The sequence below is a fragment of the Macaca thibetana genome, chromosome 7 (assembly GCF_024542745.1).
Source record: "Macaca thibetana thibetana isolate TM-01 chromosome 7, ASM2454274v1, whole genome shotgun sequence".
Lineage (NCBI taxonomy): Eukaryota > Metazoa > Chordata > Mammalia > Primates > Cercopithecidae > Macaca > Macaca thibetana.
Genome location: NC_065584.1, coordinates 57,949,112 through 57,962,709, shown reverse-complemented (window position 1 = coordinate 57,962,709; position 13,598 = coordinate 57,949,112). Strand labels below are relative to the sequence as shown.

Genomic DNA, 13,598 nt, shown 5'->3' with positions numbered 1-13,598 from the left:
TCTCCTGCCTCAGCCTCCCAAGTAGCTGGGACTACAGGCGCCCGCCACCACACCCGGCTAATTTTTTGTATTTTTAGGAGAGAAGGGGTTTCACCGTGTTAGCCAGGATGGTCTCGATCTCCTGACCTCGTGATCTGCCTGCCTCGGCCTCCCAAAGTGCTGAGATTACAGGCGTGAGACAAGTATCATTTTCTAAATTTATGTAAAGGAATTTTCAAGCAAAGGTATATGTAAAATTCTGCCTTTAGGAATGAAAATGAGATATAAGAACCATTTATCCTATATCACGGAGTATGTTTCTTCCTATATAATTGAAGAGACTAGCATCTATATAACATTAAGAGTGAACTCAGCACTTCTCAGCCTTTTGGCTACCAAGATCAAGTGGAGAGTGAGCCATACCCGCTTCTATCCTTAGGGTGCTATAAATATCAGACTTTTTTCCCGAGGGCAAGAGCATTTCTTCTTTCCATGCCCATGCTTGTGGTATTAAGTATTTAACAAAAAGGTCCCTGAATCCCTATGGCAGTGTGGCAGTGGCAGGAGGAAACATGCTGATACAGTTTTACTGACAGGTTGAATAGAGAGGTCTCTCAGAAAACTCCCCCAGGTATACGGCTGAAATGGACTGCAAATTATAAAACAGTGGAACAGAGGTTTAGTTCATGTATTGGTGGTCCCATTCTAGCTCCTTTGGGCATGTTTCAACAGATGTGAATTTCCAAAAAAGGACACGAAGAAGGAGTGGAGGGGCCGGGCGTGGTGGCTCACGCCTGTAATCCCAGCACTCTGGGGGGCCAAGGTGGGTGGATTACCTGAGGTCAGGAGTTCAAGACCAGCCTGACCAATATGGTGAAACCTTGTCTCTACTAAAAATATAAAAATTAGACGGGTGTGGTGGCGTGCACCTGTAGTCCCAGCTATTTAGGAGGCTGGGCCAGGAAAATCACTTGAACCCAGGAGGCAGAGGTTGTAGTGAACCGAGATCGTGCCACTGCACTCCAGCCTAGGTGACAGAGTGAAACTGTCCCCCTCTTACTAAAAAAAAAAAAAAAAAAAAAAAAGGAGAAGAAGGAAGCACTGTGTAGAAAGGAAATGCCTTGAAGGAATTCCCAAACCTCTACCTTCCTGGGTCACCTTATGTTTCATAACTTTGGTATACTCAAGAAAAAAACGACCATCTTTTATAGAATGTGCTTTTCTTGAAATCCACTTATTCTTTTTTTTTTTTTTTTTTAGACGGAATCTCATTCTGTCACCCGGTCTGGAGTGCAGTGGCATAATCTCAGCTCACTGCAACCTCTGCCTCCCAGGTTCCAGCGATTCTCCTGCCTCAGCCTCCCAAGGAGCTGGGATTATAGGCGCCTGCCACCATGTCTGGCTAATTTTTGTATTTTCAGTAGAGACAGGGTTTGCCATGTTGGCCAGGCTGATCTTGAACTCCTGACCTCAGGCATTCCCACCAGCCTCGGTCTCCCAAAGTGCTGGGATTACAGGTGTGAGCCACCATGTCTGGCCCCACTTATCACAAGCATTATATAATTTTGTACAAATGTCTGTTTTCGCCGGGCGCGGTGGCTCACGCCTGTAATCCCAGCACTTTGGGAGGCTGAGGCGGGAGATCACCTGAAGTCAGCAGTTCGAGACCAGCCTGGTCAACATGGTGAAACCTTGTCTCTACTAAAAATACAAAAATTAGCCAGGTGTATTGGTGCACACCTGTAATCCCAGCTACTCGGGAGGCTGAGGCGGGAGAATCGTTTGAACCCAGGAGACAGAGGTTGCAGTGAGCCGAAATTGCACCACTGCACTCCAGCCTGGGTGACAGTGTAAGACTCCTCGGAAAAAAAAAAAAAGTCTATTTTCTATAGTTTGCTTTCAGTAAAATGCTTTCCAACTCTGTTTAGTATATTCATTATCAGTGCATTAGTAGAATTGCTTTTTATTGAAAAGTTACTATCTCTGCCCTTTAACTTAGACTTACAAAATTAAGTTAAAATGACTAGCCATTCTATTAAAAAAAAAAAAAAATCCCTGAAGAAATTAAGAAGAGATGGCAGCTCTGCTTACTTCACTCTTTTTTCCTCCCAAACATTTAGGAGTACCTCACTTAAATATGACATGGTAATAGCCACTAGGAGAGACAAAGTGACTGTAAAGGACCAGATCAAAATCAGAAGCCAAGTGCAGGAAACACGGTGGTGACACCTCCACTGGGGGAGAGGAACTATAAAAGGGCCCTTGGGGAATATCTTGAGGTTCCAACTAAATTAAAGGTTTGGATGTCTTCAACAGTTAAAATAAAAAAGAAGGCCGGGCATGGTGGCTCCCACCTGTAATCCTAGCACTTTGGGAGGCTGAGGCAGGTGGACTGCGTGAGCCCAGGAGTTCGAGACCAGGCTGAACAACACAGTGAAATCCCATCTCTACTAAAATACAAAAAATTAGCCCAACATGGAGGTGTGTGCCTGTAATCCCACCTAATCAGGAGGCTGAGACAGGAGAATTGCTTGAACCTGGGAGGTAGGGGTTGCAGTGAGTCGAGATAGCGCCGTTGCACTCCAGCCTGGGCAACAGAGCGAGATTCCGTCCCAAAAAAGAAAGAAAAAAAATTAAAATAAACTAAAGGTATTACCCCTTGGGAAGAAATGCTACCATGCATACATCTTATAACACTGGGACATCTTAATACTGAAGCCTCAACTTCACTATAAATCTATACATCTAACTGAAGATGCAGAACTATATTAACAATTTAGGAGTTATCAGAAAATATTACTTACAGGGTTGCTTTTCAACTGCATCAATTATCTTTTCCAGTTTATCGTCAAGCTCTAATTCACTGATAGACTGCAGAGCTTCTGTGAGGTACTTAATAGCTTCACTAAGAAAAGGAAAGAAAAAATGAGGCAGGTCATTAGTAATTAAAGGCTAAAAGTTTTCTGCCAAAAAGTGGCAAACACTCATCAACCTGGCACTGAAAGGAAGAACACTAACTTCTCTCTTCAAATAGCACTCATCTTTCCTGTGCTTTCTGAACAAAATCATCCTCCTATATCTTGCTAACATAAAGCCTCAAATCACATCGTTCCTCTAAAAAGCCTTCCTAGACCAGCTCTACCTGCTGCAATCTTCCCTTTCTTCTGAAATTGTTAAAAATCATATTTACATATACCTTAGATCTGATATATCACATTAGCCTTGTACTACTTACTACCCTACATTTAAGGCAAGAGTCCATCTGTTTCAATGTCAAGCACCATATCCTGAACATAACAGACACTCATATATTTAATTTGATAATGCACTTGTTCAAAGTAAATTCCAGTAATCACTGTTTTCAATTATAAAATAAGACAAAAAAATAGGCTTGGCCGTGTGCCGTGGCTCACGCCTGTAATCCCCGCACTTTGGGAGGCCAAGGCGGGCAGATCACGAGGTCAGGAGATGGAGACCATCCTGGCTAACACACGATGAAACCCCATCTCTACTAAAAATACAAAAAAATTAGCCGGGCATGGTGGCAGGCACCTGTAGTCCCAGACACTCGGGAGGCTGAGGCAGGAGAATGCCGTGAATCTGGGAGGCGGAGCTTGCAGTGAGCCGAGATCGTGCCACTGCACTCCAGCCTGGGCGACAGAGCGAGACTCCATCTCAAAAAAAGAAAAAGGCTTAAAAAAACTATGACATCTGAATATAATCATAGAAACAACACTCATTAAAATCACATGAATTTGTGTTATATGAAAAGAGAGGTTGGCACTCCCTTTGACAAAGATGGAAGAGGCCCTCGGGCCTGACAATACGCATATTGTTAAGGCACTGCCACCTGCTTCATGGATGAGTCTGACCATCATTAAAAAAAAAAAAAAAAAAAAAATCACAGCTGGGCGTGCAGTGGCTCACGCCTGTAATCCCAGCACTTTGGGAGGCCGAGGTGGGCAGATCACAAGGTTAGGATATCGAGACCATCCTGGCTAACACGGTGAAACCCCATCTCTACTAAAAATACAAAAACAAAATTAGCTGGGCGTGGTGGCAGGCGCCTGTAGTCCCAGCTACTCGGAGGCTGAGGCGAGAGAATGGCGTGAACCCGAGAGGCGGAGCTTACAGTGAGCAGAGATCGCGCCACTGCACTCCAACCCGGGCGACAGAGAGAGGCTCCGTCTCAAAAAATAAATAAATAAATAAAATAAAATAAAATCACATTAATTCCTGACTTAAATCCCAATAATGATCAGAATGAACAGTATTAACTAGTTACATGCCATTACATGCCATTCTGTATTTGCAGCACACAACTTTACACCTCACATCAATATTATTGCTGATTACCGAATTAAACAATTAGCTAATTACATGCCATTCTGTATTTGTAGCACACAACTTAACATTTCACATATTATTGTTATACTCATCACACTAATTGTTCTATATGTTGGGTTGCTTATTAGTTGTTTTGTGTGTAGGTGTTGCATCTCTCCAATTTATTATAGATAACTGAGAACTGAGTTATTATAGATAACTTTAAAACTGTAACTTAGAAGTCTGTGCCATCCTTCCACAGGGTTCTAAATACACTTGAAAGTGGTCCATAAATATTTGATCACTGAGTCCCTAAAATCATATACATTTTGGGTACATCTTGGGACAGTTCTTAGCATAGACCAAAACCTGCAAAGCCATACAAGATCTTGCCCCTGCCAAATCCCATTAAGCTCATACCATGTCCCTGGCCTTCCTGGCACTCTCCTCCTGCTTCGGGGTCTTTACATGGCCATTTTCTCCCACTTTTCTCTCCACCTAGTCAGGTCCTGTTCTTTTTTTTTTTTTTTTTTTTTTCTTTCTTTTTTGAGATAGAGTCTTGCTCTCTCACTCAGGCTGAAGTGCAGTGGCGCAATCTCGGCTCACTGCAACCTCCACCTCCCGGGTTCAAGCTATTCTCCTGCCTCAGCCTCCTGAGTAGCTGAGATTACAGGCACGCAACACCAGGCCCGGCTAATTTTTGTATTTTTAGTAGAGATGGGGTTTCACTTTGTTGTCCAGGTTGGTCTCGAATTCCTGACCTCATGATCCACCCGCCTCAGCCTCCCAAAGTGCTGGGATTACAGGCATGAACCACCACACCTGGCCAAGTCCTGCTCATTCTTTAACAGTCAGCCCAAACCACTTCTGAAGTGAAGTTTTTCCCTGACTCTACAGCAGTTTATACACGTTATTATACACTCTCATAGCACTTCTTTCCTGAAATCCCTTTCACAATTGAGATTAAATAACTGTGAAATAGTCATTTAATATCCATGGTAGACAGACTTCTAAGATGGCCCCCAATAATCCATTACTCCTAGTAGTTACACCTATGTAATCCCCTGCCCTTAAGTGTGGGCTGGACCTAGTAACTTGTTTCTAAAAATAGAATATAGCAAAAGGGATAGAAAAACTTACTGTATTGTAATTTTGAAAGTAAAATTTAAAAGTGAAAAGAAAAAATTTAAAAATAACAAGATGTCACTTCCTTGATTAGGTTACTTCAGAGTTACTAGCGGACTCTCTCTCTTGATGAAGCCATGTCGGGGGCACACATGGCAAGCGACTGAGGGTAGCCTCCAGCCAACAGCCTGCAAGGCAATCAGGAACTGAATCCTGCCAACAACTGAATGAGCTTGAAGCGAATGCTGCCTGGTCAACATTTGAGATGATCCATCTTGACTGCAACCTTGTGAAAAGACCCTGAAGTTGAGGACCCAACGAAGCCACACCTGAATTCCTAACCCACAGAAAATGTGAGATAATAAATGTGTACTGTTTTAGCCTCTAAGTTGTGGGGTAATTTGTCATGCAGCAATAGAATACACTATCTGCCCCCTACAAAGCTCTTGCTCTCTCTTGCACCCCCTTGCCCTAGCACAGTGCTTTGCAGCTAACAGATTTAAGTATACTTATGACTGAAATAATTAATGAACAAAAGCTTAATATTAGGTCAAATTCTAAGTGAAAAGAAAGTTAATTCATCAGTTGCTCATGCTTTCAAAATGTCAAGGACCAATTGAACAAAACTCATTATTTTCCCCCAAGGTATATCCATTACTAACCCAAAGTACAGTTAAAAGTCCCATAAAACTCACAAAAACCAACAAAAAATCTACACACACGAGAGCAATAAAAACAGATACAATGAGGTATATCCAGTTCAGCAGGTATTTAAATATGTATAAAATATTGTGTTCTAGGCCAGGCACGGTGGTTCACACCTGTAATTCCAGCATTCTGGGAGGCCACAGCGGGAGGATTACTTGAGCTCAGGAGTTCAAGACCAGGCTAGGCAACATAGCCAGACCCCGTCTCTACAAAAAATACAACAAAAATTAGCCAGGTATGGTGGCCCACGCCTGTAGTCCCAGCTACTTGAGCCCAGGAGGTTGAGGCTGCAGTAAGTCAAGTTCGCATCACTGCCCTCCAGCTTCGGCGACAGTGAGACCATGTCTCAAAAAAAAAAAAAAAAAAAAATACACACACACACACACACACACACACACACACACACAGAGAACTCTAAAACACGTAACAGATTTAATGAGAAAAATCTTGGAAAGGTTAATATGTTCTATAGGTCCTCAGAAACACAGATATGTCCAGGAAACCTGACTTTCACATAAATTGGCAACTGCAGACGTGCGAGCGGGCTGTTTTGGGTCTCTCATCTGATGTCTCAGCAACCTTCCCCGGAGCCTGAGAGCTGACCGGGTCACCAACGCTGATAACCGGCTGCCATAGACAGGTTGCCGCTTCTCGGGCTCAGTTTGACACGTGAAAAGAGCCCGGGCCCGCCTAGAAGAAACATTAAACTCCTTGCACGGGTCGGTGAAACCAAAGAAGGCACGGCAGCCTCAAGATCTTAGAACTTTTTTTTTTTTTAATGGAGTTTCTCTCTGTCGCCAGGATGGAGTGCAGTCGCGCGATATCGGCTCACCGCAACCTCCTCCTCCTGGGTTCAAGCGATTCTCCTGCCTCAGCCTCCCGAGTAACTGGGACTACAAGCGCGCGCCACCACGCCCAGCTAATTTTTGTATTTTTAGTAGAGACGGGGCTTCACCACGTTGGCCAGGATGGTCTCGATCTCCTGACCTCGTGATCCGCCCGCCTCGACCTCCCAAAGTGGTGGGATTACTGGCGTGAACCACCACGCCCGGCCGCTTCTTAGAACTCTGTCATTTAAGATCAAGCCCCCTCTCCGCGCGCGGGGAGCCGCCGCGGTGCGTCCCGCTGCCGCACGAGGCAGCCGGGCCCCAGCTCTTCCCTCTCGCCCCTCAAGCTGCCCAAGCCCACTCACCCCCGGAGTAGCAAGCCCCGCAACTTAAAGGCAGAGAGCGCCCGGCTCCGCAACCGCTCCGGCGCCATATTCGCGATTTGGCGCCACCGCCGCAGCTCCGCCCCTTCCCGGGCGAGCCCCGGCCCAGCTCCGCCTCCGGACCTGTCCTGGGTCGCGCTCGACCCTGTTACGATCCCTGCTTGGTCCCGGCTCCCTGCGCCGCAGCCACTCACACCTAGCAGTTTGCAACCCCGGACCGAGTAGGCTGAAAGTGGAGATCACCTCGCGCTCCTTTGCTGCCGGGAAATTGAGGGCCAGAGCGTCTTCCCTGGTGTCGGGCTGCGTTGAGCCAGCCACAGCGCTCTCACCGCTGCCCTAGACATTCCACGACTGCGGCCGAGCTTCCCGGACCCAGGATCCCCCTTCTTTGAAGGCCGTGAGAGCTGTTGGGTTCCCTACTTCGCACAAGCTCTGGAAATACTGTGCCTCGACATTTACTGGAAGCTGTTATAAATCTTCATCGCTCCCACCTACCCCATTTTTATTTAACTTGAGGGCTTCGTATGCGCCATGCACTGTCATAAGCACTTTAAATGTATGAATTGATGTGTTGCTCATGACAGCCCGGTGAGCTGTGTGCTGTCTTTTCCACAACAGCCTCATTTTACAGATGAGAAAACTGAGACACAAAAATGGTAAAGGACTTGCTCAAGATGAAACGACGAGTTAAGTGGTGGAGTCAGGATCTGAACTCAGGTATTCTGATTCCAAGTGGACTGTCAATCCGCCACACTTTAAAACGCTTGCTCCAATGAGTTGACTAAACCATGGAGTACTTATAAGTAAACACGCGGCCTATAAAACATGAGGATGAGGCCGGGCGCGGTGGCTCACGCCTGTAATCCCAGCACTTTGGGAGGCCGAGATGGGCGGATAACGAGGTCAGGAGATCGAGACCATCCTGGCTAACACGGTGAAACCCCCGTCTCTACTAAAAAATACAAAAACCTAGCCGGGCGAGGTGGCAGGCGCCTATAGTCCCAGCTACTCGGGAGGCTGAGGCAGGAGAATGGCGTGAACCCGGGAGGCAGAGCTTGCAGTGAGCTGAGAAACGGCCACTGCACTCCAGCCTGGGCGACAGAGCGAGACTCCGTCTCAAAAAATAAAAATAAAAAAATAAAAATAAAACGAGGATGATTTCGCAGTACCAATATAAAGTGACCTCCAACGTATACGGTTTTTTTTTCTTTTTTAAAAAAGCGCAGTTTAATGAAGGAAGGGAAACAAAAATATATGTATTAGTTTTTGCATTTTAAAAAACCTCTGGGCCCGGGCGCAGTGGCTCACATCTGTAATCCCAGAACTTTGGGAGGCCGACGCTGGCAGATCACTTGAGGCCAAGAGTTCGAGAACAACCGGGACAACATCGTGAAAGCCCGTCTCTACCAAAAAAAGAAAATACAAAAAAACACAAAAATTAGCCAGATGTGGTGGCGCGTGCTTGTAATCCCAGCTCCTGAGAGGCTGAGGCAGGAGAATCTCTTGAGCCTTGGGGGCGGAGGGTGCAGTGAGCCGAGATCATGCCACCACTCCAGCCTGGACAACAAAGCAAGACTCTATCTCAAAAACAAAAAAAGCCCGGCGCAGTGGTTCACGCCTGTAATCCCAGCACTTTGGGAGGCCGAGGTGGGAGGATCATCTGAGGTCGGGAGTTTGAGACCAGCCTGACCAACATGGAGAAACCCCATCTCTACAAAAATACAAAAAAATTAGCCGGGTATGGTGGTGCATGCCTGTAATCCCAGCTACTCGGGAGGCTGAAGCAGGAGAATCGTTTGAACCCGGGAAGCGGAGGTTGCCCTGAGCCAAGATGGCGCCATTGCACTCCAGCCTAGGCAACAAGAGCCAGACTGTCTCAAAACAACAACAACAACAAAACAACTCTGGAAGGTTAAACCAGAGACCACAAAAATGATTAACTATAAAGGGGTGAGGCGATAGGGATGAAAGTGAAAACTTTCTTTACAGTGAGACTTTTAATGCATGTGTATGTCTTACGTATTCAAAAAATAGAAAATAAAAAGGTGAGCTTAAAATTGAATGCATACTAAAACCAATACACCTAATTGCATATTAAATTGGTAACATAACATCACAAGTGATTTTTGAACACAGTTCTCTTTATTTAGTGAAATATTTTTCAAAGACAAAAAGTACAAAAAAATTTTTAATTTTTATAAGAAAGGATAGGAGATAGGAATAGAAAGACATACAGTTAATTCTCATTACTGTACCTGTGATAGTTAGATTTTATAAGTAGCCACCAACAAATAATTAGTGAATACTAAACCATTGCTACTAGGGGAAGTACAGAATTAAGTTCCTGTGAGCGTCTGGTGACAATGTTTTCATCAACTGACCAATATATAACCTTGTTTTATGTGTGTTTTTATTTAAAAACATCTTTATATTGTGATTCATTAGCACTGAACTCAGGGCCAACAGCCCTATAACTCATAGCTGAAGGAAGCTTATTTATTACATGTATTTTCTCCATAAGGCACATTACAACCTTCTTGTACCTTCAAATACTAGACAAAACTTTAGCACTGTGCTTGGAGGCAACTTTAAACAGCAAAATCACCAACAAAAATAGCAAAAATGCTGAAAATACAGCACTAAATGTACCAGAAAAGGGACATTTACTTATAGTATGAGAGATGACACGAGAAGGCAGTGTCACTCTGTTTAACCTCATCTGGGAATGTACGTGATAGGCAACTCAAATGTTCTGCTTCTCTATGCATGTCCTCAAAAGACCATGAAAGCTTCCAACATTGATTTGGGCATTACAAATAAATATTAGTGAATAGGTGAATTTGCGAATAAGGAATGCACAAATAATGGGGATTATCTGCTTACCCCCTAGAAGGATGAACAAGGAATAAATGGTTACCTATGGGCAGGAAAGGAGGGGGAATAGGGACATAAAATGATAAAGCTATTAAGTAAAGTGTTTTAGGAAATGGATATTTGCACAGTCCCAAAATATCATCCTCCGGATAACTGATAATTATACAGGGGAAAATGCACTTTTACAATGGAACATTCAGAGGTTACCACCTTAATCAAGTATCAAACTTAGCAGGAGAATTGCTTGAACCCAGGAGGCAGAGGTTTCAGTGAGCTAAGTTCATGCCACTGCATTCCAGCCTGGGCCACACAGTGAGACTCTGTCTCAAAAACAAAAAACAACAACAAAAACCGGCCATGGGCAGTGGCTCACACCTATAATCCCAGCACTTTGGGAGGCTGAGGTAGGCAGATACCTGAGGTCAGGAGTTTGAGACAAGCCTGGCCAACATGGTGAAACCCCATCTCTATTAAAAATACAAAAATTAGCCGGGCGTGGTGGTAGGCGCCTGTAATCCCAGCTATTCGGGAGGCTGAGGCAGGAGAATCATTTGAACCTGGGAGGCGGAAGTTACAGTGAGCTGAGATTGTGCCACTGCACTCTGCCCTGGGCGACAGAGCAAGACTCTGTCTCAAAAAAAAAAAAAAAAGACTAAAAGAACTTAACCAAATGCAATAGGTAAGCTTTGATTGGGTCCCAGTTTGGAAGAAAAAGCTATAGTTATAATACAATTCAGGAATTCTGAATATCAAATTATATCAAGAAATAACAGCCATGCGCGGTGGCTCACGCCTGTAATCCCAGCACTTTGGGAGGCCGAGGCGGGCAGATCACGAGGTCAGGAGATCGAGACCATCCTGGCTAACACGGTGAAACCCCGTCTGGACTGAAAAAAAATACAAAAAATTAGCCGGGCGTGGTAGCGGGCGCCTGTAGTCCCAGCTACTCAGGAGGCTCAGGCAGGAGAATGGCATGAACCTGGGAGGCGGAGCTTGCATGAGCGGAGATGTGACAATGCACTCCAGCCTGGGCAACAGAGCGAGACTCCGTCTCAAAAAACAAACAAACAAACAAAAAAAACAGTTGATTTTCTTACGTGTAGTAATAATATTGTGGTTATGTAAGTAAACATCCCTGTTTTTAGAAAATGTGTGCTGAAGTGCAACATTACACCTCCCACTCTCAAATAATTCAACAAAATGAAAAACACAGACACACACATACCAACTAGTATGGTAGTATTAATAATAAAACTAGTATAAAACTAGTGTGGTAGTATTAATAATTATTAACCTGGAGTGGAAGATACACAGGTACTCCTTGAACTATTTTTTCAACTTTTTTTTGTTTGCTATCTTTTATATTAAGAAATTGGAGAGAAAATAATCAATTCCAGTTGCCCAGCTTCCTCTCACAATCTGACCTCACAATTCCCATTTTCCCATAAATTTTCCCAATCACAATTCTCTTTCTCTCATAAATTTTCAACTTCTTCTTCTATGGCTCCTTCACCTGGCCAGCTCATAAAGTCCCAATACTTAAATGAACAATTATATGCTGATGACTCCAAAATCCCTATCTCTACCCCTTAGCTCTCTTAGACTTCAAATCCAACTCACTGTGCCTCCAAATGAACTCACCATTGCCCCTGCCCTCCCGGACCACCACCAAAACCTGTTGCTCCTCCCATATTGACTAACCTAGTGAAGGGCTCCACCCACCTTCCACCCAGTGACCAAGCTGGTAAACTAGGCATATTCTTGACTCTATCCTCTCACAAATCAAAGTTCCCTGAACAACTTCCATTCATCTTTCAGTTCTTAGCTTAGACTTTACTTTCCCTCAGGAACCTTCCCTGTCTCCCCTCAATCTGAGTTAAAGGACCTCTGTAGACCCAAGGTGCCCTGGACTTTTGCTATTTTCACACTTACTGCACGGTATGTTGTCTGTTTGCTGGTCTGTAGACTCCACCAGACTCTACAGTCCAGGAGGACAAGTGCTCCATTTCAAAAATACAATACCAATATTACTAGTAACAATAAAGTGATGGAGTGAGAATTATAATTGACACATAGTTTACACTAAGTAAAATGCACATATCTGTATGCAGTTCAATGCATTTTGATAAATGTATACACCTATGTAACCACCACCTCAATCAAGATACAGTAGAACATTTTCATCACTCCAGAACACTTCCTGTACTCCTTTTTATCAATCCCCTCCGCCTCCCTACTCCCAAATAACCACTTTTCTGCTTTCTATTACCATAGGTCACTTTTGTCTATCTTGAATTTTTCTTTTTTCTTTTTTTGAGAAGGAATCTTGCTCTGTCGCCCAGACTGGAGTGCAGTGGCGCGATCTCGGCTCACTGCAACCTCCACGTCCTGGATTCAAGCGATTCTCCTGCCTTTGCCTCCCGAGTAGCTGGGATTACAGGCATGCGCCACCATGCTAATTTTTGCATTTTTAGTAGAGACGGGATTGCCCAGGTTGGCCAGGCTGGTCTCAAACTCCTGAGCTCAAGTGATCCGCCCACCCCATCCTCCCAAAGGGGTGAGATTACAGGCGTGAGCCACTGCGCACGGCACACAACTCCTATTGAGGGAAATCCAGTTACATCTTGTAAAGTTAAATAGGATTCCACATCTAGAACTCCACTCCAAAGATAGGCTTCTACAAATACAAAATAACATATGCATAACGTTATTCATCGCAGCATTATTTATGATAGCCAAAAAACCTGGAAATAACCGATATGTCCATCAATAACCTGTTTGAATAAGCTATGACACCTCCAATCAGTGGAGTGCTATGAAGCTAAAAAAAGGACTGAGGAGACCGCTGTACCCTGATATGGATCGTCAAGTGAAAAGAGCAAGTTAAGGAACACTGTATATACTTCCTTTTGTGTAAGAAAAGGAGCAGATACTCTGTTTATTTGTGTCGTCAAAAATAAACAATAGAAAGTATCATTAAGTTGCACCACACTTAAGTGCCTTCTAATGTGATGCAATATGAAGTATTTTCCAAAAAAAAAATCTGAACTAGAATCTAATAAAGCTTTTAGATACAGCTTCCAGCCTAAAAGAAATATGGGGAAAGCTTGCACAAGTTAATGAGAAAGGACATTGAGGAACCAAACCCAGAAGGCTGTAGGAAAATAAGAAAACTAATCCATATAACAAACCAATGGCACAAGAGAGAAGGGAGAGAAGCTATTCTAGAGTAAAAAAGACATAAAGCGTTAACAACGAATTACAATGCTGGACAAACCAACTGTAGAAACGACATTTTGAGATAATCAAGGAATTTGACTACAGACTGACTACTAAATGAGGCTGTACTGCCAAAACACAATTCCAAGAGAGAAGG

General features: G+C 44.0%; 1 protein-coding gene and 1 non-coding gene across 5 annotated transcripts in view; one reads left to right on the top strand and one right to left on the bottom strand.

The window, feature by feature from the left end:
• Positions 1 to 8,283, bottom strand: part of POLE2 (DNA polymerase epsilon 2, accessory subunit) — a 51,525-nt gene extending 43,242 nt beyond the window's left edge. For 2 of the 4 annotated variants that reach the window (XM_050796909.1, XM_050796907.1), the window contains exons 1-2: positions 7,331 to 7,403; positions 2,784 to 2,884 (exon numbers count right to left, since the gene is read on the bottom strand). In XM_050796909.1, coding sequence (XP_050652866.1) covers positions 2,784 to 2,884; positions 7,331 to 7,398 — 169 coding nt within the window. In that variant the 5' untranslated portion in view covers positions 7,399 to 7,403. Of the gene's footprint in view, positions 1 to 2,783; positions 2,885 to 7,330 lie in introns of all 4 variants that reach the window. The other 2 variants (XM_050796908.1, XM_050796906.1) reach the window with 2 other exon arrangements.
• Positions 3,737 to 3,858, top strand: LOC126960445 (U6atac minor spliceosomal RNA). The gene has a single exon (XR_007727991.1). It is a non-coding gene; the product is annotated as a U6atac minor spliceosomal RNA (small nuclear RNA).
• Positions 8,284 to 13,598: the final 5,315 nt, after the last annotated feature.